This window comes from Vitis vinifera, chromosome 9 (genome assembly GCF_030704535.1).
Source record: "Vitis vinifera cultivar Pinot Noir 40024 chromosome 9, ASM3070453v1".
In the NCBI taxonomy this organism is placed as follows: domain Eukaryota; kingdom Viridiplantae; phylum Streptophyta; class Magnoliopsida; order Vitales; family Vitaceae; genus Vitis; species Vitis vinifera.
In genome coordinates this window covers 17545359-17571696 of record NC_081813.1, presented here as the reverse complement: position 1 = coordinate 17571696, position 26338 = coordinate 17545359, and the positions used below count along the sequence as shown (strand labels likewise).

At 39.7% G+C, this 26338-nt stretch overlaps 1 protein-coding gene across 5 annotated transcripts in view; it reads left to right on the top strand.

Annotated features, from left to right (window-relative positions):
- The window catches only part of LOC100251858 (ABC transporter C family member 13), a 191096-nt gene that overhangs the window by 121779 nt on the left and 42979 nt on the right, over positions 1-26338 (top strand). For 4 of the 5 annotated variants that reach the window (XR_009466598.1, XM_059739701.1, XM_059739704.1 and 1 more), the window contains 9 exons: positions 3659-3725; positions 4954-5071; positions 5182-5298; positions 5438-5518; positions 5645-5902; positions 16578-16679; positions 16770-16837; positions 17063-17194; positions 17298-17445. Coding sequence is in view for 4 of the 5 variants with exons in the window: in XM_059739701.1 (XP_059595684.1) it covers positions 3659-3725; positions 4954-5071; positions 5182-5298; positions 5438-5518; positions 5645-5902; positions 16578-16679; positions 16770-16837; positions 17063-17194; positions 17298-17445 (1091 nt within the window). In the remaining variant the exon portion in view is untranslated. The remainder of the gene's footprint in view (positions 1-3658; positions 3726-4953; positions 5072-5181; positions 5299-5437; positions 5519-5644; positions 5903-16577; positions 16680-16769; positions 16838-17062; positions 17195-17297; positions 17446-26338) is intronic. The other variant, XM_059739703.1, reaches the window with a different exon arrangement.

Below are 26338 nucleotides of genomic sequence, written 5' to 3'. Positions count from 1 at the left end.
TGTCATAAGAAGAAGTTCAGAAAAATTGGGAGGTTCTAGTCTAACTTCAAGCATGAAGGACTTTGATGGTTTTATAAGAGAATGTGAATTGCCTGACCCACCTTTACGGAACGCATCATTCACTTGGACAAACATGCAAGAGTCTCTTGTGTGTAAAAGATTGGACCGATTTTTTTACTCAAATGAGTGGGAGCATTCCTTTCCTTAAAGCCTTCAAGAAGTTCTTCCTAGAAGGACATCGGATCATTGGCCAATAGTTTTGGATACCAACCCGTTCAAGTGGGGCCCAACACCTTTTAGGTTTGAGAATATGTGGTTGCAACATCCCAGTTTCAAGGAGTGCTTTAGAAGTTGGTGGAGAGGTTTTCAAGGAACTGGGTGGGAAGGTCACAAGTTCATAAGGAAATTACAATTTGTTAAGGCCAATTTGAAAGAGTGGAATAAGGTTTCTTTTGGAGTGCTAAACAAAAGGAAAAAAAACATCCTGAATGAAATAGCTAACTTTGATGCCATTGAGCAAGTAGGGGGTCTCACTTCTGAACTTTTAGTTTAAAGAGCTTTAAGAAAAGGGGAGCTAGAGGAATTAATTTTGAGAGAAGAAATTCATTGGAGACAAAAAGGTAGGGCGAAATGGGTTAAGGAAGGGGATTGTAACTCAATTTTTTTTCATAAAGTGGCTAATGGCAGGCGAAATAGGAAATTTATCAAGGTGTTGAAGAATGAAGGAGGATTAGTATTGAATAATTCAGAGAGCATCACAGAGGAGATTTTACTTTACTTTGAAAAGCTCTACTCGGGTCCTACTAGAGAGTCTTGGAGAGTTGAAGGCTTAGATTGGTCCCCTATATCTAAAGAGAGTGCATCTAGGTTGGACTCCCTTTTTACTGAAGAAGAGATTTCTAAGGCCATTTTTCAGTTGGATAGGGATAAGGCGCCGAGTCCTGATGGCTTTACCATTGCAGTGTTTCAAGATTGTTGGGATGTGATCAAGGAGGATTTAGTGAGAGTGTTTGCATAGTTTCACAGAAGCGAGATTATCAATCAAAGCACTAATGCCTCCTTCATAGTTCTGTTGCCAAAAAAAACATGACAAAGAAAATCTCAGAATTTAGACCTATTAGCCTAATCACTAGTCTTTACAAGATAATAGCCAAAGTGTTATCAGGGCGTCTAAGAGGGGTACTACATGAAACTATCCATTCTACTCAAGGCGCTTTTGTTCAAGGGAAACAAATATTGGATGTAGTTCTCATAGTCAATGAGATAGTGGATGAGAAAAGACGTTCAGGGGAGGAAGGAGTCGTTTTCAAAATCGACTTTGAAAAGGCTTACGACCATGTGAGTTGGGATTTTTTGGATCATATGTTGGAGAATAAGGGGTTTAGTCCTAGATGGAGGAAATGGATGAGAGATTACTTGTCCACGGTATCTTTTGTAGTCTTAGTGAATGGAAACGCTAAAGGGTGGGTCAAGGCATCTAGAGACTTAAGACAAGGTGACCCTTTATCCTTTTTTTGTTTACTTTAGTCGTAGATGTATTGAGCAGGATGTTATTGAGAGCAGATGAAAGAAATTCGTTGGAGGGTTTTAAGGTGGGTAGGAACAATACAAAGGTGTCCCATTTGCAATTTGTAGATAATACTATTTTCTTTTCTAACACTAGTGAGGAAGAATTACAGACTCTCAAGAGTTTGTTACTAGTGTTTGGGCATATTTCTGGGCTTAAGGTTAACCTTGACAAGAGTAATATTTATGGCATCAATCTTGAACAGAATCATCTTTCTAGGTTGGCCGAGTTGCTTGATTGCAAGACTTTTGGTTGGCCTATACCCTACCTGGGTCTTTCTTTGGGAGGGAATCCCAAGGCTTGTGGCTTTTGGGATCGAGTGATTGAAAGGATCTTAAGAAGATTAGATGGGTGGCAAAAGGCTTATTTATCTTTTGGAGGTAGGATAACTCTTATCCAATCTTGCCTCACCCACATGTCTTGCTACTTCCTTTCTTTATTTAAGAATACCCGCTTCAATGGCTGCAAAAATTGAGAGATTGCAAAGGGATTTTTTATGGTTAAGGGTTGGGGAAGGTAAAAGAGATCATCTTGTCAGTTGGGATGTAGTGTGTAAGCCAAAGGCAAAAGGGGGTTAGGGATTTGGGAAGATTGCTTTGAGGAATGTCGCTCTCTTAGGGAAATGGTTGTGGAGGTACCCTAGGGAGGGTTCAACTCTATGGCATCAGGTTATTTTAAGCATTTACGGATCACACTCTAATGGTTGGGATGCAAACTCTATAGTCAGATGGTCACATCGTTGTCTTTAGAAGGCTATTGCACAAGCCTTTCAGAAGTTTTCCAAGTTTACTCAGTTTGTGGTAGGAGATGAGGAAAGAATTTGGTTCTGGGAAGACTTGTGGTGGGGGGACCAACCTTTGGGATCCCAATATCCAAGACTATTTAAAGTAGTCATGGATAAAAATATTCCTATTTCTTCAATTCTCGGTTCTACTTGTCCCTTCTCTTGGAACTTTAATTTTTGTCGCAACCTATCCGATTCTGAGATAGAAGTTTTAGAGGGTCTCATGCGTTCACTTGATTGTTTGCATTTGTTATCTTCGGTTTCAGATGCAAGATCCGGGTCTTTATCTTCTTCAGGGCTTTTTACAGTCAAATCTTTCTTTCTTGCCTTATCCCAATGTTCTGGTTCTCCTCCAGTTTTCCCTTCTAAGTTCATTTGAAATTCTCAAGTCCCTTTCAAAGTCAAGTCCTTTGTCGGGTTGGTGGCACACAAGAAGGTAAATACTAATGACTTGCTATAATTGAGAAGACCCTACAAAGCTCTTAGTCCTGATATTTGTAAGTTGTGCATGAGGCATGGAGAATCAGCAAATCATCTTTTCCTATATTGTTCTTTGACAATAGAGTTGTGACACAAATTATTTTAGTTTGCCAAGACAAATTGGGTTTCCCCGAGAAGCATTTCCGACATGTTGTCCATCAATTACAATGGTTTTAGTTTATCTAAGAGAGAGACACTTAGACAAACATTTCAAGAAGTGTCTAAATAAAATATGAATTGAAGTAGACAAACATTTCAAGAAGCCTAAAGGATAAAATTCTAGTTGAAGTAAATAAAATAATTCAAGAATCCTAAAAGAAAAAAAATACTAGCTGAAATAGAAAACTGTGGTGAGTAAAATAAGTTTTCTAATTTTGATGGGAATTGAAATCCCAGTCTTAATGTAAATATGAATCCTCTTATTCCTATGTTTATGCCAATAATAAATGTGAAATGGATGATCTTGATCTGCATAATATTATTCATGTTCAAGTTATATGGTCTTTTTAAGTTTTACTACTCATGCCTGATTTTAGCATTGTGTGAGCATTAAATTCATTTTCATTGCTTCATAACATGGGCTTTCAGCTTCTGCACTAGGCAATGCTAAGTTTTCCATGGTTCCTTTCGGAAATGATATGTGATAACTAAACGCTAATACCAGGCTACATATGTTTGATATAATGATGTTTTCATTCTAGAAGAATTCCACATGCATTTTGCTTCAAACTTGTTGATATTTCTCATATGTTCCTTTCTTCATTTTGTTGCTTAATTCTTCTGTGACCAAATATATTTCTCATGATATTAAACTTTCTTATGTACAGTGAACAAATGGATCTCCAAATTCATTGCCAGGGCCACTGAAAAAATGATGAAGAAAAAGGATGAGAGGTATATATTGTTTTTGTTTTTTCATTATTACACTCCATTTAGTTTATAAAATGACTTTTAGATTTTATTTTTCTCCAATGTTTCTGTTCCACTCTTGTTTTGCTTGCCCAGGATACTTGAATACTTATCGATTCTTAGAGTAATGAAACAAATTATAATTATTAGTTGACTGTAATGTGCATTTGTTATACTTCTGTCATGAAAATGGTTGCATTATGTTGACTAAATCTGGTAGGTTCTTTCAACGCTTATCCAGCCCTTACATTTTAAAAAGAAAAGGCTATATTTGGACCATTTTAAAATTTATGTTTGAGGTCTTAATTATGTAATGTTCTTTTTCTTCTTATTTTATTATTGAAACCAATGGCCTGCATTCACCATATTTTAGTCAACCTTGAAGTCTTTATCAACTTCCAAATTGATTGGACAGTTTATTTGGTTGCATTCTGTTGGATTTTTGATCAACTACATTTCAATTGCAGCTAATTGGCTAGAGTTGATTTTGGTGGATGTAGATAACTACAAAATAATAATATAATAATTCCAGACAGCTGAGGTGCATTTATATGGGCACCATCACTCAGGTGATAGAGAGAGACAATCGTGAAGATAAAACAAGTAAGAAAGATAAAAAAACACTTCCATTTGAAAGCCAAAAAAAAAAAAACATTTTGCTTGTGTATCAAATCTATGCTAGAGGGAAAAATACAAAAATGTAATTTAATTAATAATATTGCTTACATATACCAAAAATAAACATGAGAACCTATGATAGATGGTTGATATGAACAGATGAGTTGAACAAAAGGGGTTTTTTGGAATGTTACCTTAAAAAACCTTCAAATGTGGGCCCAATCATTGGTAGTAACTGAGCAATGAGTGAAGAGCTGGATGTATTCATAAATGCAATGCCAGCACTTCCAGAAAGAGTTAGTATTTATTAAATGCTCTATAAAAGGGAGACCGCAATGCTGTAAGATGATAGTGGTATTAAGAATTCCACAGGAGCTCTCTCTGTCACTAACATTTTTTTTTTTAAATCAAATTTGTATCCACAAATCTTAAATGTGAATCTTGTCAACAATAGGTTAGATGTACGTTTTTGAAAGTAGTGATAACAAAGATACTAGTGGTGATATGTGACAACAGCAGGAAAAATAAATTCTAGCAGTGAATGTTTATAATTTCTGGAAATTTTTACATCCTAGACATGGAAGCTCTTTGACAGGATTAGTAAGACAGCAGAAATTTTGGCGTACATTCGCACTTTGAAGATGTATGGCTGGGAGCTTCTTTTCATGAGTTGGTTGATGGAGATAAGATCTTCAGAAGTGAAACACTTATCTGTATGAAATGTACTTTAATTCATAGAGTTCTTACAACAGTACTGTTAATATATTCTTCTTTCAAATGCCTGGATTAATCGTCCATCCTTATGTTTCTCCTTTTTTATTAGACACGGAAGTATTTAGATGCCTGGTGTGTATTCTTTTGGGCAACAACACCAACTCTTTTCTCTTTGTTCACATTCGGCCTCTTTACATTGATGGGATATCAGCTTGATGCTGCAATGGTATTGTAACATATTCTTGATTCTGTGTAATATCTTAGTGATCATGGTTTAATTTTGTTAGTTTTTCCTTATATGTTTTTCCAGTAAAAATCTAGTGATTGTTGAGAAACCTAATGCTGTTCTGAAACCTTATTTTCAGGTCTTTACTTGTCTTGCTTTGTTTAATACTTTGATCTCTCCTCTAAATTCATTCCCATGGGTGATCAACGGATTGATTGATGTGAGTAGTCCATGTTCATGTTTGATACTTATAAGCTTTGATCTTTCCTCTGGTTAATAATTATAACGTTTCAACAATAAATGGTTTTGGATTTAAAAGCTACATCCTCTCTCATCCTTATCTCAGGCCATTATATCTACAAGGCGGTTGAGCAGGTTCCTGTCCTGCTCTGAGCATAAACCTGCTGAACTGGAACAAACAGCTGGTTCTCCTTCATCACCTTCCTTCAGTGGTCAGTTTAATTTTAAATTAGAAGATATGGCTGTTGCCATGTATGATGCATCTTGTGCTTGGTCAAGCAGTGAAGAAGTGGAAAAAGATTTGGTCTTGCATCATGTGACTCTAGGCCTTCCAAGGGGTTCTTTGGTTGCAATAATTGGAGAGGTCAACTCCTTGACTGAAGTTTCTTAAAAGTTTATTATCTCATTGATTCTTCCGAGTCTTATAGTAAAAATTATACTGGCATAATCAGTTTGATTGACATGAAGGTAGATGAATAAGACTTTCCTGTCTGGCTGTCCCAACTTCCCAAATGCAGTCAATAAAGATCTTTACTCCTTGTTGATAAAAACTCATGTTGTAATATATTTTTTAAATCCTATTTTACATTAAGAAAAACAAAAATATTATCTTTGTGTCTAATGCATTATCAAAATAAACTAACCAAACTTTGAACTGCAAAAGACCCAATTGATCTATCCATTCTCATTTTGGTATATTAATTTATTAAATTTGAAAAATATTGCAATGTTAATAGAAATATTGATTGATTGATACGAGTCTTGTAAATGAAAGTAGCATACTCTGTAATAAGGAAAAACTTAGTTTGTGTTAAATTATTTAGAGTCTCAAATTTAGTATGTTGGATTTAGGACCCTTCCGGGAGTGATTATAATGAAAACACTTTTATGATGATTCCATTGATGTTTGGATATAAACAAAAAAAAAAAAAAAAAAGTGATTTTATAGTGTTTTTAGTGCTACATAACAAAAAAGTGATTTGTAGAAAAAAAAAAAACACCCATAAATGCTAACACAAGGATGGAATTGATTTAACACTGCAGTTTTGTTATTCAGAAAACTACTTTTAATCAAACGATACAATACACTCTTATAGGCTGTAAACGCCCTTTATTCTAGGAACATAAAAACAAATAACTAATTACCTAGAAATAAGGAGAAAAAAAAAACAGCAATCTAACAACTTTGACTAAGTCATCTAATAACAACCAAACTGATCTCTCTCAGTGATCAGTTTGCCTACACTCCCCCTTAAGTTGGACTAAATAAATTAAACAACCCCAACTTGTCTACTAACTTCTCAAATGATAGCTTGACGAGTCCTTTCCTAAGAAGGTTTGCAGCTTGTTTTGATGTTGGCACATAAGTCATACAGATAACTCCTTCCTGTATCTTTTCTTCAATAAAATGTCTATCAATCTCCACATGCTTGGTTCGGTCATGATACACCAAATTGTGAGATATTTATGGCAGCCTTGTTATCATAGTAAAGTCTCACTGGTAGCTTTACTGTTACTTCTAACTTCTCTAACAACAACTTTAGCCATAGTTACTCACAAATTCCATGAGCTACAGATCTAAGTTCTGCTTCAACACTGCTTCTTGCTACCATTATTTGCTTCTTGCTTCTCCAAGTTACTAGATTTCCTTAGACAAATGAGTAGTAGCCTGATGTTAATCTTCTATCACTAACTGAGCCAACCCAACTGGTATCGATAAAGGCTTCAACACCTTTTTCTTCTGTTTTCTTGAAGAAGAGTCCTCTACCAAGATTCCCTTTTAGACATTTCAAAACTCAATATACTACTTTCATGTGTTCTTTCAATGGAGAATGCATAAATTGGCTCACACAACTTATCGCAAAAGCCATGTCTGGCCTGGTGTGAGATAGATAAATAAGCATCTTGATCAAGTGTTGATATTTTCCTTTATTCACTGGGTTGTTAGTTGGCTGTTCACCTATCTTCAAGTTTGGATCCAAAGGAATGTTTATTGGTTTACATCCAAGCATTCTTGTCTCTTTTAGTAGATCTAACACATATTTCCTTTGAGAAATGGAAATCCCCTTTCTGTTTCTTGCAACCTCCATCCTAAGAAAATATCTTAAACTTCCCAAGTCTTTCATCTCAAATTCGGCTGCAAGATTTTTCTTTAAGCATTCTATCTTTGCTCAGTCATCCTTAGTTAGGATAATATCATCAACATAAACAATGAGAATTGTTGTCTTTCCCTCTTTCTGCCTATGAAATAGAGTATGATTTGCTTGTGCTTACTTATATCCATGTTGACGAAGAGCCTTAGTGAACCAGACGAATCGTGCCTTATGTCACAAGATGCTTCAAATGACCCTCCCCATGACTTATATAGGAGGTGAGAAGCTTCTAGAGACCCTTGGAGACATCCACACTTAGCCACTAGTGGGAAGAGTGTGGAAGGTTCTAGAAATGCCTAGAGAAGTCCACACAACTCTACACTATGGTAGAAGGCATGAGAAGGGTCCAAAGCTTTCTAGAGAAATCTAGAAGTCTCTTGAATATTCTAGAATAGTGTAGGACATTCTAGAAGTCTCTTGAATATTCTAGAATAGTGTAGGACATTCTAGAATATTCATGAATTGTAAGGAACCCTCCAAGGTTCTAGAGAGTTCCATTGGTGCCTATAAATAGGTGAGGGCCTCATTTGGCCAAGGGACCAAGCAAGTGAGCATCCAAGCACTTGTAAAGGCTTTCTTGAGATAATAAGAGCTTCCATTCTTTAAGGAATTGCCTACTAAGCTCTTAAGCTTTCGAGTCGCGAGTGTCTTAACCGAGCAAGCTAAGCATTGGGGATCAAGGCTGACTTAGCAAGATCAAGCGTCTTGACTTGCCTAAGTGCCGTACGAGCTTAGTGAACGACTAAGTCTGTGACAAGTGGTATCAGAGCGTGGCTACGAAGCGGGCATAAGGGAAGCATGTCGGGCTCTAACGTGGAGGAGACTAGCGAACAAACCCGTGGGAGGGAGGCCGAGCCTACTGCACGGGGCAGGGGCAGAGGTAAGAAGGATACATCTCGTGATGTTGTTGCCAACATGGAGGCAAGGTTAGCCAAGGTGGAGCTAGCCATGGCAGACACTCGGGAGGGGTTGGACTTGATCGAGCAAGGCATGGAGAAGGGCTTAGAAGATCTAAGGGAACGGATCCAAGACCTTCGCGAGGGGGTGCTAGTCTCACAGGTTCAACCAGTGTCGCACGAGGAGTTTGTGTCCTTCCAAGGAAAGGTCTTGAGCATGCTTGCTAGCATGGAGTCAAGGATAGAGGCCTTGGCCACTCGAATGGAGTCCCGAGACCAGGAAGTTAGGCAGGAGTTGGCCATCTACAAGGCTGCTGTGTCGGCACGGGTCATGGCCACACAGGAGGCATCTAGGGTGGAGGTGCCGAAGCCACATAGGTTTAATGGCAATCGGGATGCCAAGGAGTTGGATAACTTCTTATGGCATATGGAGCGATACTTTGAGGCTATCGCATTGACGGATGAGGCGGCTAAGGTGAGAACTGCGACCCTCTACCTTACTGACACAGCTACTCTATGGTGGCGTCGAAGGTTTGCCGATATGGAGAAAGGCATTTGCACCATAGAGACGTGGGATGACTTCAGGAGGGAGATCAAGAGGCAGTTCTACCCGGAGGACGTGGCTTACCTGGCTAGGAAAAACATGCGGCGTCTTAAGCACACAGGCTCAATACGCGACTATGTCAAGGAATTCTCTTCGCTCATGCTTGAGATTCCTAACATGACTCAGGAGGAGTTGCTATTCAACTTCATGGACAACCTGCAAGGGTGGGCCGAGCAGGAATTAAGGCGCCGAGGCGTTCAAGACTTAGCCACTGCTATGGCAATAGCAGAATCTTTAACGGATTATAAGAGGGGAGACTCCTTCAAGGATGAGTCTTTGGAGGATAGCCACGCCATGGGTGGGGGAGACGAGGTTCCAAGGGACCACAATGCTCCTAAAAAGGGATCAAGCAAGACGTCTAACGTCCGAGAAGGAAGGGATAAGGCGGAAAGGAGGGAGTTTACGCCTAAAATCAAATGCTTCCTGTGTGACGGTCCACATTGGGCACGGGATTGTCCAAAGCGGAAGGCGCTCAGTGCCATGATCGAGGAGAGGGAGCAGGAGGACGAAGCACATATGGGCTCAATGCAGCTACTAGGTGCCCTCCAATTCAACCCGAAGCCTAGTACGCCTGAGACCTCCTTATTAGCAGGGGTGCAAGTAAAGGAGGAAAAAGGAGAGCGAGCTGAGGTAGCCCGCACACACATGGAAGAGGTCACTAAGGGAAAGGTGAACTCAATGGGTAAGAGGAAGCAACACTCTAAGCATCGGAAACGCACGGGTCTGCATCCATCTGAAGCCTCACGGGAGAAGGAGGTGAAGAATATCCTGGCTGAACGGGTCACCAGGAGACAAGGGGTCCCTCATGTGATAGAGTATCTAGTCCGATGGAAAGGACTACCTAAGAGGCAGGTAAGCTGGGAACATGCGGATGCCTTGAGAAAATTCTGGAAACACATCGAGAAGTTTCAGAATGAGGCAACGACGAGGACGTCGACGGCTTAGGTGGGGGAGAGTGTCACAAGATGCTTCAAATGACCCTCCCCATGGCTTATATAGGAGGTGAGAAGCTTCTAGAGACCCTTGGAGACATCCACACTTAGCCACTAGTGGGAAGAGTGTGGAAGGTTCTAGAAATGCCTAGAGAAGTCCACACAACTCTACACTATGGTAGAAGGCATGAGAAGGGTCCAAAGCTTTCTAGAGAAATCTAGAAGTCTCTTGAATATTCTAGAATAGTGTAGGACATTCTAGAAGTCTCTTGAATATTCTAGAATAGTGTAGGACATTCTAGAATATTCATGAATTGTAAGGAACCCTCCAAGGTTCTAGAGAGTTCCATTGGTGCCTATAAATAGGTGAGGGCCTCATTTGGCCAAGACACCAAGCAAGTGAGCATCCAAGCACTTGTAAAGGCTTTCTTGAGATAATAAGAGCTTCCATTCTTTAAGGAATTGCCTACTAAGCTCTTAAGCTTTCGAGTCGCGAGTGTCTTAGCCGAGCAAGCTAAGCATTGGGGATCAAGGCTGACTTAGCAAGATCAAGCGTCTTGACTTGCCTAAGTGCCGCACGAGCTTAGTGAACGACTAAGTCCGTGACACTTAGGTGACTACTTTAGGCCATATAATGACTTTCTTAGTCTGCAAACTTTTCCATTTTTTTCTTTCTTCATCAAATTCCATTAGTAACTCCATATAGACTTCTTCTTCTAGATCTCCGTTTAAGAATGCATTCTTCACATCTAATTGTTGAAGAGGCCAATCTTAATTGGGTGCCAATGACAATGGGACTCGAACTGTATTTATCTTAGCAACCGGAGCAAATGTTTCTTGGTAATCAATTTCATAGGTTTGAGTGTATCCCTTCCCAACGAGTTTTGCCTTCTAGCATTCAATTGAACCATCTGCTTTATATTTGACTATAAATACCCACTTACATCCCATTTGTGTCTTGTCCTTAGGTTGTCATATGACAACTCATGTACCATTTTCTTCTAGAGCTTGCATCTCTGCTATTATGGCTTTTTTCCATTCTAGGTTCCTCCATGCATCCTGCACATTTTTAGGGATTTCCACACCTGAGAGGTTAGTAACTAGTGCTTGAACAGAGTGGGATAAGTGTTCATATGTCATAAAATTTGATATAGGATGCTTTGTATAAGATATAATTCCTTTCCTCATTGCATAAGGAATGTCAAGACCAATTAAGTCTATGTTCATACCTGACTTCAGATTAGATTCCTAATGGTAGGAATTTTTAGGATTGTTCTCCTTCTTTGAAGTCTCTTTCCGTGAGTAAACGGGTCTAAATAAAAGCAAATCTTCCCCTGCCATTGTTGCTTCCTTAGCTATAGAAAAATCCAAATTGTTGGGACTCTGATTTGGATTTGAGTTTTCTGGATTGGGTGCTGTTTGAGTGGATATGAGCTGAACAGAAGGCATAAACTGAGTAGTACAATATGGACTCTGAGGTTGATGCAGATTTGGTATCATATTTGGAGAAGAGAAATTTGGACTAGGAGGAATTCGAATTTTGCTTTGAGTTGGATTCTGATTAGGTGGGAGACTTGGGCTGATGAGAGAGATTAGGATCTTGGAGTGGCTGTGTGGAAGATATGGATGGTAGGGAAGAATAAGGTGAGAAATCCCAAAAATACTCCCATAGACTTGAATTTTTTGAATTTGAATTACTCAAATATTTTGAATTTGAATCGTTGTCCCTATACCAAAATTTCCTTCATGTTCATTTTCCTCCTGTAGGGAATTTTGGGTAAAATAAGGTTGATTTTAAAAAAATGTGACATCCATGGAAGTAAAAAAATTTTGTTTTTCTGAGGAATAACACTGATACCCTTTTTAGGTTGCTAAATATCCCCCCAAAAAATACATTTTAGTGATCTAGGGCCCAATTTACTACAATTTTGAAAAAATATATGAATGAAAGAAGAGCAGCCAAAACTCAATAGTATTTAAGTTTAGAAAACTAGTTTTAATCAAACGATACAATACTCTCTTATAGGCCGTAGACACCCTTTATTCTAGGAACAAAACACAGATAACTAACCACCTAGAAATATGGAGAAAAAAACCCCTCAATCTAACAACTTTAACCATGTCATCTAATAACAACCAAACTAATCTCCATCAGTTTTGCCTGACACCTACCATGTGATAGTCCTAAGATCACTTCATGTGATAGTCCTAAAATCACTTCAAGTGATTCTTTAGATTTTTAAAACCTTGCCAAATGCCAAAGCTTTGTCAGGAAAGTGCTTCTAGACATTAGGAAGCTCTTCTGACCCTCCTAAAAACACTCCCAAATAGGCTTTTAATGACATGGAAAGACCATTTGTCTAGTGTTAGAATAACAGTGAACTTGGAAAGTTAGAACTTGGGACATGCTACATGGACACATATCTCTATAGAAAAATATTTTGTCCTATATGCTCATAGTGAACAAAAATATTGTTTAACAGAAGAAGTAGAAAAGACAGATCATTTTGGCAATACAACAACCTAAAAAGGAAAGGAGGAAAAACTATAAAAGCATCTCCCAATGCTAAAAAATCTCCCAATAAGAAAACTAGACAATGGCAAGGATAGAAAAACTCTGGGGTTAGAAAATTTCCAACAAAGTCAGGACATGAGTGAGCTCTATTTGTGGTAAGTCTTATCAACTTCATGGTAGCTACCTTAGACTTTCATGTGAAGGAGCAAGCTAAATGTCACAGACTTAGTCGTTCACTAAGCTCATGCGGCATTTAGGCAAGTCAAGATGCTTGATCTTGCTAAGTCAGCCTTGATCCCCAATGCTTAGCTTGCTCGGCTAAGACACTCGCGACTCGGAAGCTTACGAAGCTTAGTAGGCAACTCCTTAAAGAATGGAAGCTCTTTATTACTCAAAGAAGCTTTTACAAGTGCTTGGAAGCTTACTTGCTTGGTTAGGAAGTGATTTGGGTGGTGCCTTGGCCAAATGAGGCCCTCACCTATTTATAGGCACCAAGGGAACTCTCTAGAACCTTGGAGGGTTCCTTACAAATCAAGAATATTCTAGAACATCCTACCTTATTCTATGTACAACCTTATGTACAAGAATATACAAGAGATTCCTAGAAGTCTCTAGAAAGCCTTGGACTCCTCCCATGCCTTCCACCATAGTGTAGAGATGTGTGGATATCTCTAGGCATTTCTAGAACCTTCCACACTCTTCCCACCAATGGCTTAGTGTAGATGGCTCCAGGAGTCTCCAGAAGCTTCCCTCCTCCTATATAAGCCCATGGGAAGGGTCATTTGAAGCATCTTGTGACACTCTCCCCCACCGATGCCGTCGACGTCCTCGTCGTTGCCTCATTCTGAAACTTCTCGATGTGTTTCCAGAATTTTCTCAAGGCATCCGCATGTTCCCAACTTACCAGCCTCTTAGGTAGTCCTTTCCATCGGACTAGATACTCTATCACATGAGGGACCCCTTGTCTCCTGGTGACCCGTTCAGCCAGGATATTCTTCACCTCCTTCTCCCGTGAGGCTTCAGATGGATGCAGACCCGTGCGCTTTTGATGCTTAGAGTGCTGCTTCCTCTTACCCATTGAGTTCACCTTTCCTTTGGTGACATCTTCCATGTGTGTGCGGGCTACCTCAGCTCGCTCCCCTTTTTCCTCCTTTACTTGCACCCCTGCTAGTAAGGAGGTCTTAAGCGTACTAGGCTTTGGGTTGAATTGGAGGGCACCCAGTAGCTGCATTGAGCCCACATGTGCTTCATCCTCCTGCTCCCTCTCCTCAATCATGGCACTAAGCGCCTTCCTCTTTGGACAATCCCGTGCCCAATGTGGTCCGTCACATAGGAAGCATTTGATTTTAGGCGTGAACTCCTTCCTTTCCGCCTTAACCCTTCCTTCTTGGACGTTAGGCGTCTTGCCTGATCCATTTTTAGGAGCATTGTGGTCCCTTGGAACCTCGTCTCCCATGGCGTGGCTATCCTCTAAAGACTCATCCTTGGAGGAGTCTCCCCTTTTATAATCCGTTAAGGACTCTGCTACTGCCATGGCAGTGGCTAAGTCTTGAACACCTCGACGCCTCAATTCCTGCTCGGCCCACCCTTGCAGGTTATCCATGAAGTTGAATAGCAACTCCTCCTGAGTCATGTTAGGAATCTCAAGCATGAGCGAAGAGAATTCCTTGACATAGTCACGGATCGAGCCCGTGTGCTTGAGGCGCCTCATGTTTTTCCTAGCCAGGTAAGCCACGTCCTCGGGGTAGAACTGCCTCTTGATCTCCCTCCTGAAGTCCTCCCACGTCTCTATGGTGCAAATGTCTTTCTCCATATCGGCAAACCTTCGACGCCACCATAGAGTAGCTGTGTCAGTAAGGTAGAGGGTCGCAGTTCTCACCTTAGCCGCCTCATCCGTCAATGCGATAGCTTCGAAGTATCGCTCCATGTGCCATAAGAAGTTATCCAACTCCTTGGCATCCCGATTGCCACTAAACCTATGTGGCTTCGGCACCTCCACCCTAGATGCCTCCTGTGTGGCCATGACCCGTGCCGACACAGTAGCCTTGTAGATGACCAACTCCTGCCTAACTTCCTGGTCTCGGGACTCCATTCGAGTGGCCAAGGCCTCTATCCTTGACTCCATGCTAGCAAGCATGCTCAAGACCTTTCCTTGGAAGGACATAAACTCCTCGTGCGACACTGGCTGAACTTGTGAGACTAGCACCCTCTCACGAAGGTCTTGGATCTGCTCCCTTAGATCCTCTAAGCCCTTCTCCATGCCTTGCTCGATCAAGTCCAACCCCTCCCGAGTGTCCGCCATGGCTAGCTCCACTTTGGCTAACCTTGCCTCCATGTTGGCAACGGCATCACGAGATTTATCCTTCTTCCCCCTGCCCCGTGCAGTAGGCTCGGTCTCCCTCCTACGGGTTTGCTCACTAGTCTCCTCCACGTTGGAACCCGACATGCTTCCTTTGCTATGCCCACCTCATAACCGCGCTCTGATACCACTTGTCACGGACTTAGTCGTTCACTAAGCTTGTGCGGCACTTAGGCAAGTCAAGATGCTTGATCTTGCTAAGTCAGCCTTGATCCCCAATGCTTAGCTTGCTCGGCTAAGACACTTGCGACTCGGAAGCTTACGAAGCTTAGTAGGCAACTCCTTAAAGAATGGAAGCTCTTTATTACTCAAAGAAGCTTTTAAAAGTGCTTGGAAGCTTACTTGCTAGGTTAGGAAGTGATTTGGGTGGTGCCTTGGCCAAATGAGGCCCTCACCTATTTATAGGCACCAAGGGAACTCTCTAGAACCTTGGAGGGTTCCTTACAAATCAAGAATATTCTAGAACATCCTACCCTATTCTATGTACAACCCTATGTACAAGAATATACAAGAGATTCCTAGAAGTCTCTAGAAAGCCTTGGACTCCTCCCATGCCTTCCACCATAGTGTAGAGATGTGTGGATATCTCTAGGCTTTTCTAGAACCTTCCACACTCTTCCCACCAATGGCTTAGTGTAGATGACTCCAGGAGTCTCCAGAAGCTTCCCTCCTCCTATATAAGCCCATGGGGAGGGTCATTTGAAGCATCCTGTGACATAAAGCTCTAGAAAGATCCATAATATGGAGAAGCCATTGAGGCCCCCAACCTTGTCAAAACTAAGATGCTCGACAATTTCAAAGTTTCCAATGAGGCTAGAATATGTGCCTCAACAGCTAAGTTGATGGCAGTAGGCTGCTTCCAATAAGTTTTTCTCAAGTTATTTATAATGCCAATAGTCTGATAGATATTTTTTTATTAAGTAAAACAAGTGACATTGAAAATGGGAAGGTTCAATCTCAAGTGCCCAAGGAAGATACGCTGATCACCTTACACAAAGCAAAGGACTGGAGAAAATATGAATAAAAACAACTAACTCTTAGACTCAGAACCCAAGCAATAATTTATTCCATAGAGGACTGCCTCTTATCCCCTGCTTTCTCTTTGGACCTAAAATGGAGAGGATGCCACACACTTTGTTTTAGCTTCCTCTCTGTTGCATCAACTAGTTAATCATTAGAATCTTTTCCATATGTTTGACCAAGCAAAGAAAACCAATTTGGGTAGTAGACTGAGGAGCTCCAAATCTCAGAAGCTTGGTAAGAACATCACCCTTGCAGCTAAGCATCAAATATGAATTTCACTGAAAAGAACCCATTACTTGAAATTTTCCACCTCAAAACACTGGCCTCTCTCAAGATATTTTTAGCTGTTTGTTCATGTTTTCTTTACTGTCCATAAAATCATGAAGAAGTAACAGAGGTTAAAAAAAACTCGAACAGACGAATGTGAGAAAATAATAAAAATTATTTTTGATTGTAGAATTTATATTTGATAGAATAAAATGCAAAACTTCTTGTATCCTTGCCTTTTGGATGGTCCTATTTGAACAGTCACCACATTCAATCCACTCTACATTCAGGTTGGTTCGGGTAAGTCATCCTTGTTAAATTCAATTCTGAAAGAAATGAGGCTCATCCATGGATCAATATATTCGGATGGATCTATAACATATGTACCACAGGTTTGTAAATGTCCCAACATGTGCTTGCCATATCTACTCTATTTCAAGGCCGAATTTCCTTATGATGGACTTTGCTATTTGGAACTGTAGGTACCATGGATTCTATCAGGGACAATACGTGAGAATATCTTGTTTGGAAAAGCGTATGATCCTACAAGGTATAAATCTATCAACATCAGAGTAAAATTTTGAGAAGTCATGATAATTTTGTTTGTGTTTCCTCATTGTCTATTCTCACTATCTAAGCTCAATTGCTCCTGCCATTTGCAATATAAAAGGTAATTTTGTTTCTTATTGTTGACCATGTGAAATGTTGAAAAACAATCAGCAAGTGAACCTTTTTTCGGTTCTTCAATACTAGTTTCTTTTTCTATTTTGAGTAGGTACTCAGATGTATTAGAGGCATGTGCACTGGACATTGATATCTCACTAATGGTTGGAGGTGACATGGCTTATATTGGAGATAAAGGAGTCAACTTATCAGGCGGACAGAGAGCTCGACTTGCTCTGGCACGGTATTATCTTTCCTCTGTGCCTAATGCAGCTAGCATTATGAACATGAACTATTTTGTTTCTTTATTTTTGGCAACTTCATTTTGAATTTTGCGCAATTGACAGGGCTATTTATCATGGATCTGATATATTTATGCTCGATGATGTCCTGAGTGCTGTTGATACACAAGTTGCCAGGTGCATTCTACATAATGCAATCCTGGGGCCTCTTATGAACCAGCATACACGTGTTCTTTGTACACATAATATTCAGGTTATTCCTCTGAACCCTTTGGTATTTTTGAGACATTTTTGTACGCTAGTAAGATCCACACAACAATTTAAAATTTTCAGTTTGAGGCAGCAGGACAATGAGTAAGTTTTCTATAGGAATCATTCAGTCTTAAAATATAATGTTTGATGCAGTGTAGCAGAGTAGAAATAAAACATATCTTAATTTATTGGATAGTACTATTTTGTAATAGTGCTTACAACATTTTCTTATATAAAAAATTACAGTATCCTACAATTGCATTTATAGCGTGGTTCATATGACCGGTGAAAAAGAGAGATCCTAATCTCATGTTTGCTAAATGAAGCCATAGTCCCAACTACCATTTTTTTTTTGGTCAGGGGGAAAGGTTTGGATGCAAAAATATCCTTACCCTTTTTTGTATCTAGATCCATGCACTTTCTTAGATCCTTGAAACTTATTTCTTTTTTTATTTGAAACTATACTTGAAACTATATTAACTAATAGAAAGATTCACAAAGAAGGACGAGAGGTGCTTTAGAAAAGAACGTGCAAAAACACTAGTAGTGATGCAACTTAGTGCATGAAGAATTTTGTGTAGCATCGGAAATCCTTGTGCAATTTGAATTAGTTTCCTATTGTTCTAATTTCCTATATTTAATATATTTACATTTTTTTTTATGTTCTTAGATTTTCTATTTAATATATAGGCAACTAGGTCTTTTATGAGTAGAACTGTTTTCCTATTATTTCTAGGTTTAAGAAGATTTTAAATGTTATTTATGTTTTGAAGATTATTATTTAGTTTCATTATATATTTTTATTTAATAGCTTTAATTTACCTAAAGTTTCTCCTTGTTTCTAATCATTTTTCTTACTTCTGAATTTGGTTATTATTGTGAACGAAGTAGATCATCCTTTGATGTAGGACAACCCTAGGATGGTTGCCTACACTCAAGGGTAGGTGGGCTAGGGTTTTATTTCTAGGGTGTAAGGAGAGGAACAAGGAATAAATTTTATGGTAGAGAAAATTATAAGATAAGAAATAGATTGAAAGAAGAAACAATGAAGAAAAGATAGAAAACCTTAGAGTCTCACTAAGGCCTTCTAGGAGTCTCACCTAGAAGAAAATCAATGGAGTCTCACCATTGAGGGTTGCAACCTTGCAATGAAAGAAAGTATAATATTATTATCAAATTCTTTCCTTTGATTTACATTGATTAGCCTATTCTCTAAGAAATCCAAAATCTACTAAGACTCTAATAACCTATTTTAACTCAAATTCTAATTATATTATAACTCAATTAGCTAATCCTAATTAGACTCCAACAAATACCAATCCCTATTCAATTCTAATTAATATTAATCCTACTTAAAGTTTACTTAGGTCTTCCCTGTCTTCCTTGAATAAACTTTAAAAGGCTTTCCCCCATCAATTCTCCCTGATTTGAAAGAACTCGGCTCCGACGAGTTAGATGCTTGATACAATTCATAGAGATCGGGGTTAATCTTCTGAAAATCTGTTGTCGTAATCCATGTATTCTCAGAATGTGGTTTGCCTCGCCATTTTACCAAATTTTTTTGGTATCCGCCTTGTCGAGTAGACACAAGTTGATCATCAAGAACATACTCGATCTCAGGACGTGGGCTAAGAGTAGGTGGTAATTGAAGATCCAACTCTTCACTTACATCATTGTGATGGCCATGGTAGATATACAGATCTTCCACATTAAATATTGGACTAAAATGCAAGTTTGAAGGGAGCTCTAACAAATAAACATTCTCACCCAACCGCTTTAGTACCCAAAATGGACCCACTTTCTTACCTTGAAGCTTTTGATATGTGCTCGGATGAAATCTTTCTGGTCGTAAACGAACCATCACTAGATCACCTTCTTGAAACTGAATATATCTTCGATGTGCATTTGCTGCCTCTTTATAGTTCTCATTGCTGATTTTGATTTTTTCTCATACCTTTTCATGTATATCTCGTATATGACGTGCAAATGCATCACCATCTTGGCTGGTGCGGACAAAAGTAGGTGTTGAAATTTGGCATTCAAAGTTAGGGTTTTAATTTAGGAAAGTATTTTAGGAATAAAAAAGGAGAGATCATTTAGGATATTTCCTTAGGATTCAGTTTCCTAATTTTTGGAGAGAATCAAGCTAGATTGATATTTTCTTATTCAGTCATTTTGTGTATATATATGTGTATGGTGTGTACCAAATATGAATCAATAAAAAGGAATTCAGAAATTCTTCATGGTATCAGAGCCAGTTTTCTGAAACCCTAATCCCTTCTGGCCGCCTCTTATTCAGGCCATCATTCATTCCGGCCAAGTCTCTCTGACCATCTCTCAATCCGACCATCTCTCTCTCTGGCCATCTCTCATTCCGGCCATCAGTCCCTGTTCTTAGAGACAAGGGAGAAAACGCTTTTCGGTCGGTTGAATCGTCGTCAGAAAAACATTCATCGCCGGGGACTTTTCCGGCGAACTTTTCCGGCGACGTATTTTTTTTCCCACACTGCAAGGAGCACCTGGAGGAGATCTCCAATTCTTCCCAAAGCACCGGAGCCAGAAAACCACCCACGGGCCGGCGACTGCATCTCACGCACTGGCGCGTGAGCTACTTTCCGGCGACGCGCTTCCTCCTCCAGCCTCGCCTGACGCCGACTAGCCACCCTTCATACCTGTTCTGCCATCCGAGCCCTGCACGTGCCTCTTTTGGGGTTCTTTTGCCTCCGCGGGCTCTCCGAACAGTTTTCCGGCGTCCTCCGGCTATTTTTTTCTCAACCCCAATCCCTGCATGTGCCTTGGGAAGTGTTCTTCTACCTTTCCAGTGGTGCCACGGTTGTTTTTCTTTTCCATTAGGCCGGTATCTCTGATTTTCTCTCTCTAACCATATTCGGCTGTCTTCCTTATCTCCATGACAAAATACGGAATGGCATCATCACAAGTATCCAGCGTCACGGCATCAGAATCAGGGGGCAGTTCTGAAATTCCAAACCTTGGTGGCAGTGATTCCTCTCCTATTCTCATCACATGACACAAATTAAATGACCATAACTATTTACAGTGGTCACAATCTGTGTTGCTGTTCATTTGCGGTAAAGGAAAGGATGAGTACCTCACTGGAGAAGTAGCCATGCCAGAAACTACAGAACCGGGTTTCAGGAAGTGGAAGATTGAAAACAGCATGATCATGTCATGGCTTATCAATTCCATGAACAATGACATAGGTGGAAATTTTTTACTGTTTAGGACTGCAAAGGACATCTAGGATTCAGCCAAAGAAACTTACTCAAGTTTTGAAAATACTTCAGAACTTTTTCAGGTTGAATCAGCCCTACATGACTTCCGCCAAGGAGAGCAGTCAGTTACTCAGTATTACAACACACTCACAAGGTATTGGCAGCAACTTGACTTATTCGAGACTTACTCATGGAAATGTTTGGATGATGCAGCAACATACAGGAAAATTGTGGAACAAAGGAGACTGTTCAAGTTTTTCCTAAGACTAAACAGGGAATTGGATGATGTTAGAGGCCGAATCATGGGCATTAAACCCCTGCCAAGTCTCAAGGAGGCTTTTTCAGAGGTTAGGCGTGAAGAAAGTAGAAAGAAAGTGATGATGGGATCCAAAGAGCAACCTGCCCCAACTTTGGATGCCTCTGCCCTTGCTACTCGATCATTTAATAGTAGTGGTGGAGATCGTCAGAAACGGGATAGGCCTTGGTGTGATTATTGTAAGAAACTAGGCCATTATAAGGAGGCTTGCTGGAAGCTTCATGGCAAACCGGCTGATTGGAAACCAAAGCCACGGTCTGACAGAGATGGCAGAGCACACGTGGCTGCCAACTCTGAGAGCACATCTGTTCCCGAGCCAAGTCCATTCAACAAAGAGCAGATGGAGATGCTACAGAAACTATTAAGCCAAGTTGGCAGTGGCAGTACTACCGGGATAGCCTTCACTGCTAATTGAAGAGGAATGAAGCCGTGGATAGTGGACACATGTGCTTCTGATCACATGACAGGAGATGCTGCCATTCTTCAAAATTACAAGCCAAGTAATGGTCATTCATCCGTCCATATTGCTGATGGTTCAAAGTCAAAAATTGTCGGGACAGGTTCCATAAAACTTACTAAAGACTTGTATCTTGACTCTGTCCTTCATGTTCCAAACTTGGATTGTAATCTTTTGTCCATTAGCAAATTGGCCCGTGATCTCCAATGTGTTACTAAATTTTATCCAAACTCGTGTGTTTTTCAGGACTTGAAATCGGGGAAGATGATTGGCAGTGCTGAACTGTGTTCCGGGCTCTAACTCCTCCCATGTGGCCAATTCTCAAACCAAGTCTCTCAAGCAAGTTGCGTACAGTCTCAGAGTATGTTAGAGTCTTTCAATTCTGTGTCAAATTCTAAGGTCAATAAAGATAGTGAGATTATAATGTTACACTATCGCCTTGATCTTCCTAGCTTTGTTTACCTTACAAAATTGTTTCCCAAATTATTTATCAATAAAAATCCAGCATCTTATCATTGTGAAATTTGTCAGTTTGCAAAGCATACTCGAACAGTATATCCTCAAATCCCATACAAACCTTCGACTATTTTCTCTTTAGTACATAGTGATGTGTGGGGTCCCTCACGGATAAAAAATATTTCTGGCACTCGATGGTTTGTGACATTCGTTGATGATCATACACGGGTGACATGGGTTTTCCTTATGAAAGAAAAGTCAGAGGTCTGGCACATTTTTCAAATCTTCAATCTTATGGTTCAAAATCAATTCAATTCCAAAATTCAAGTCCTCAAGTCAGATAATGCAAAGGAATATTTTACTAGTAGTCTCAGTACTTATCTTCAAAATCACGGCATTATCCACATAAGTTCTTGCGTTGACACCCCACAACAAAATGGGGTGGCTAAACGCAGGAATAGACATCTCTTGGAGGTTGCCCGGTGCCTTATGTTTTCCTCTAATGTTCCAAACTATTTCTGGGGGGAAGCCATTCTCACAACTACCTATTTGATTAATCGTATGCCATCCAGAGTGCTTACCTTTCAATCCCCACGTCAACTTCTCTTAAAAAAATTCCCTCACACCCATGCAGCCTCTTCTGATTTACCACTCAAAGTATTTGGTTGCACGACATTCGTTCATGTGTATCCTCAAAATCGTAGCAAATTTGCTCCTCGAGCCAATAAGTGCATTTTCCTAGGGTATTCTCCAACCCAAAAAGAGTACAAATGCTATTCTCCAACCAACAAAAGATTTTACACTACTATGGACGTCTTTTTCTTTGAACATGTCTTCTTCTATCCCAAATCTCATGTTCAGGGGGAGTGCATGAATGAACATCAAGTTTGGGAGTCTCTTCTTAAGGCTGTACCTTTTTCTCCCTCAGAGTCACCAAATCCTTTCCAATCCGCGCCCACTGAGTTGTCCACACCCATGCCGTCATCAGTCCAGCCAGCCCAGCCCACAAATGTTCCTTCTTCCGTGACCATCCAGTCTCCCATGCCTATTCAACCTATAGCCCCACAACTTGCTAATGAGAACTTACAAGTTTATATCAGGAGGAGGAAAAGACAGGAATTAGAGTACGGATCACAGCCAACATGTGGCCAATATATTGACTCCATTTCAAGTCTACCTGAAGAGAACATAGGTGAGGATAGGGCTGGAGAGGTGTTAATTCCCAGCATTGATGATTCTACTCTGCCGATTGCATTGAGAAAGGGTGTTAGGAGATGTACAGATCATCCAATTGGGAATTATGTTACGTATGAAGGGCTATCACCATCTTACAGAGCATTTGCTACTTCATCACAGAGAAGGTGACTAGTGAGACGATTAAATTGAACTACGTTCCTACCAAGCACCAAACTGCAGACATCCTCACCAAAGCTTTACCTAGACCTAACTTCGAAGACTTAACTTACAAGCTGGGATTATATGATATATATTCTCCAGCTTGAGGGGGAGTGTTGAAATTTGGCATTCAAAGTTAGAGTTTTAATTTAGGAAAGTATTTTAGGAATAAAAAAGGAGAGATCATTTAGGATATTTCCTTAGGATTCAGTTTCCTAATTTTAGGAGAGAATCAAGCTAGATTGATATTTTCTTATTCAGTCATTTTGTGTATATATATGTGTATGGTGTGTACCGAATATGAATCAATAAAAAGGAATTCTAAAATTCTTCAGTAGGTAATGGTATAAGATCAACAGGTTGTTTAGGTTTCAGCCCATATGCCACTTCTAAAGGTGAGTACCCAGTAGTACGATTAGTGGAGCTATTGAAAGAAAATTCGGCTTGTGGTAAGCCATTATCCCAATTTCTCAACTGATCTCTCACAATGCATCTCAAAAGATTACCAAGACTGCGATTGACAACTTCTGTTTGTCCATCAGTTTGAGGATGAAAAGAACTTGAAAATTTTAATTGAGTACCTAGCTTGGCCCACAAGGTTTTCCAAAAATAGCTCATAAACTTGACATCATGATCAGAAACAATGGATTGTGGTAATCCATGCAATCGAACTACTTCTTTAAAGAATAAGGCAGCAACATAAGAAGCATCCGAAGCCTTCTTACATGGGATAAAATGTGCCATTTTGGAAAATCTATTAACCACAACAAATATAGAATCAAAGCCCCGTTGTGTCCTTGGTAATCCAAGTACAAAATCCATGCTCAAGTCTTCCCAAGGTTTGGAAGGAACTGGTAATGGCGTATATAACCCCGTATTTTGCTTTGAACCTTTTCCTACTTGACATGCTCGACATTGTTTGATAACCTTCCAAACATCCTTCTTTAAACTAGGCCAAAAGAAGCGATCTTCCACCAAAGCAATGGTCTTATCTCGTCCAAAATGTCCACCCATTCCGCCTCCATGAAGTTCCCATATGACATGATCACATAGAGAAGTCCTTGGTAATCATAAACGATTTTTATAAAACAAGTACCTTTCTAAAATCTGGAAATCAATACATGTTACTTTTGAACCACTCAAAAGAGAGGAATAAACATCTCCAAAATCAGCATCATTGTCATAGCAATGCTTTAATTCTTCAAATCCAATTGTAGTGGTTGACATGTTTACTAAGAGAAGGGCCTTCCTACTAAGGGCATCAGCTACTTTATTTTCAATTCCTACACAATGCTTTAAATTAAAGGTAAACAGTTGAAGAAAACTACTCCATTTTGCTGTCGAGAGTTAAACTTCTTTTGAGAATTAAGATATCGCAAGGCTTCATGATCTGAATACAAAACAAATTCCTTGTAATTGAGATAATGTTGCCAATGCCTACTTGCTTGCACCACCGCATAGAATTCAAGATCATATGTGGAGTATTTTTTCTTTGCCCCATTGAGCTTCTCACTAAAGAAAGCCACAAGATGTCCCTCTTGGCTAAGAACTACTCCAATTCCCACATGGGAAGCATCACAAGCCACCTCACATACTTTCTCAAAGTCTGGTAGGCGTAGGATAGGAGGGTTCACCATCTTGGATTTGATTTCTTCAAATGCCTTGTTGGCCGCCTTGGTCCAAATAAATAAACCAAGTTTCATGCATTCAGTAATTAGGGCCATAATAGAGCTGAAATTTCGAATAAATCGTCGATAGAATGTAGCCATTCCATGGAAGCTTCGCACCTCATGGATATTTGTTGGTACTGGCCAATCAACAATAGCTTTGATCTTCTCCGGATCTGTTTCAACACAACAAAGCCAAGAAATACAACACTAGGGCTCATGAAAGTACATTTTTTCAAATTAATGTAAAACTTTTCAGCCTTAAGAGTGCACATTACTTGCTTTAAGTGTTCCTCATGATCTTCACAAGATCGACTATAGATAAGAATATCATCAAAATAGACAACAACAAACCGTCCAATAAAAGGTTTTAATACCTGCGTCATAATCCGCATGAAGGTACTTGGAGCATTGGTTAGTCCAAACAACATGACTAACCACTCATACAATCCATCCTTAGTTTTGAAAGATGTCTTCCATTCATCCCCTGGTCTAATACGTATTTGATGATATCCACTTCTTAGATCAATCTTTGAGAAGATTACTGATCTAACCATCATATCTAGCATGTCATCAAGTCTTGGAATTGGAAATCGATACTTGATTGTGATTTTGTTCATTGCACGACTATCCACACACATCCGCCATGATCCATCCTTCTTTGGTGTTAGTAGGGCAGGAACTCCATAAGGACTTAGGCTTTCACGAATAAATCCTTTAGTAAGTAATTCATCAACTTGCCTTTTCAATTCAGCATGCTCTGTTGGATTCATTCTGTAGGCTGGTAAATTTGGTAATGATGCACCGGGAATCAAATCAATGGCATGTTGTACGTCACGCATAGGAGGGAGTTGATTAGGTAACTCTGTAGGCCAGAAGTCAGAAAAGTCATCAAGGATTTTACGTACGTTTGCTGGATATTCCTTATCTTGTTCTTTAGATTCTTCCACTTTTCGAGCCATTAAAGCAAAAATAACTTTAGTTTCCTTGCTCTCATTTTCAAATTGACACATACTAAGTACCTTTTTTGGTTGTGCATTCTCATCTGACTTCTTAATTGGAGAGACTTCTTTCATTGGACGAAGGATCTTCTTACATCCGTTGTGTATGAGAGCATATGTATTTTCATAGCCGTCATGTTGAACTCTTCTATCAAAGAGCCAAGGTCTTCCAAGTAAAATATGACTTACTTTAATGGGTAAGACCTCACACCATATAGACTCTTCAAAGTCCTTACCAAAAATGAATGTTACTAAACAACGAAAACTTACCGAGATAGAGGTGTCATTAACCCATGCTACTATGAATGGATTTGGATGTCTCTCTGTTTTAAGGTTTAGCTTCTCAACAAGTTCTTGTGAAGCTATATT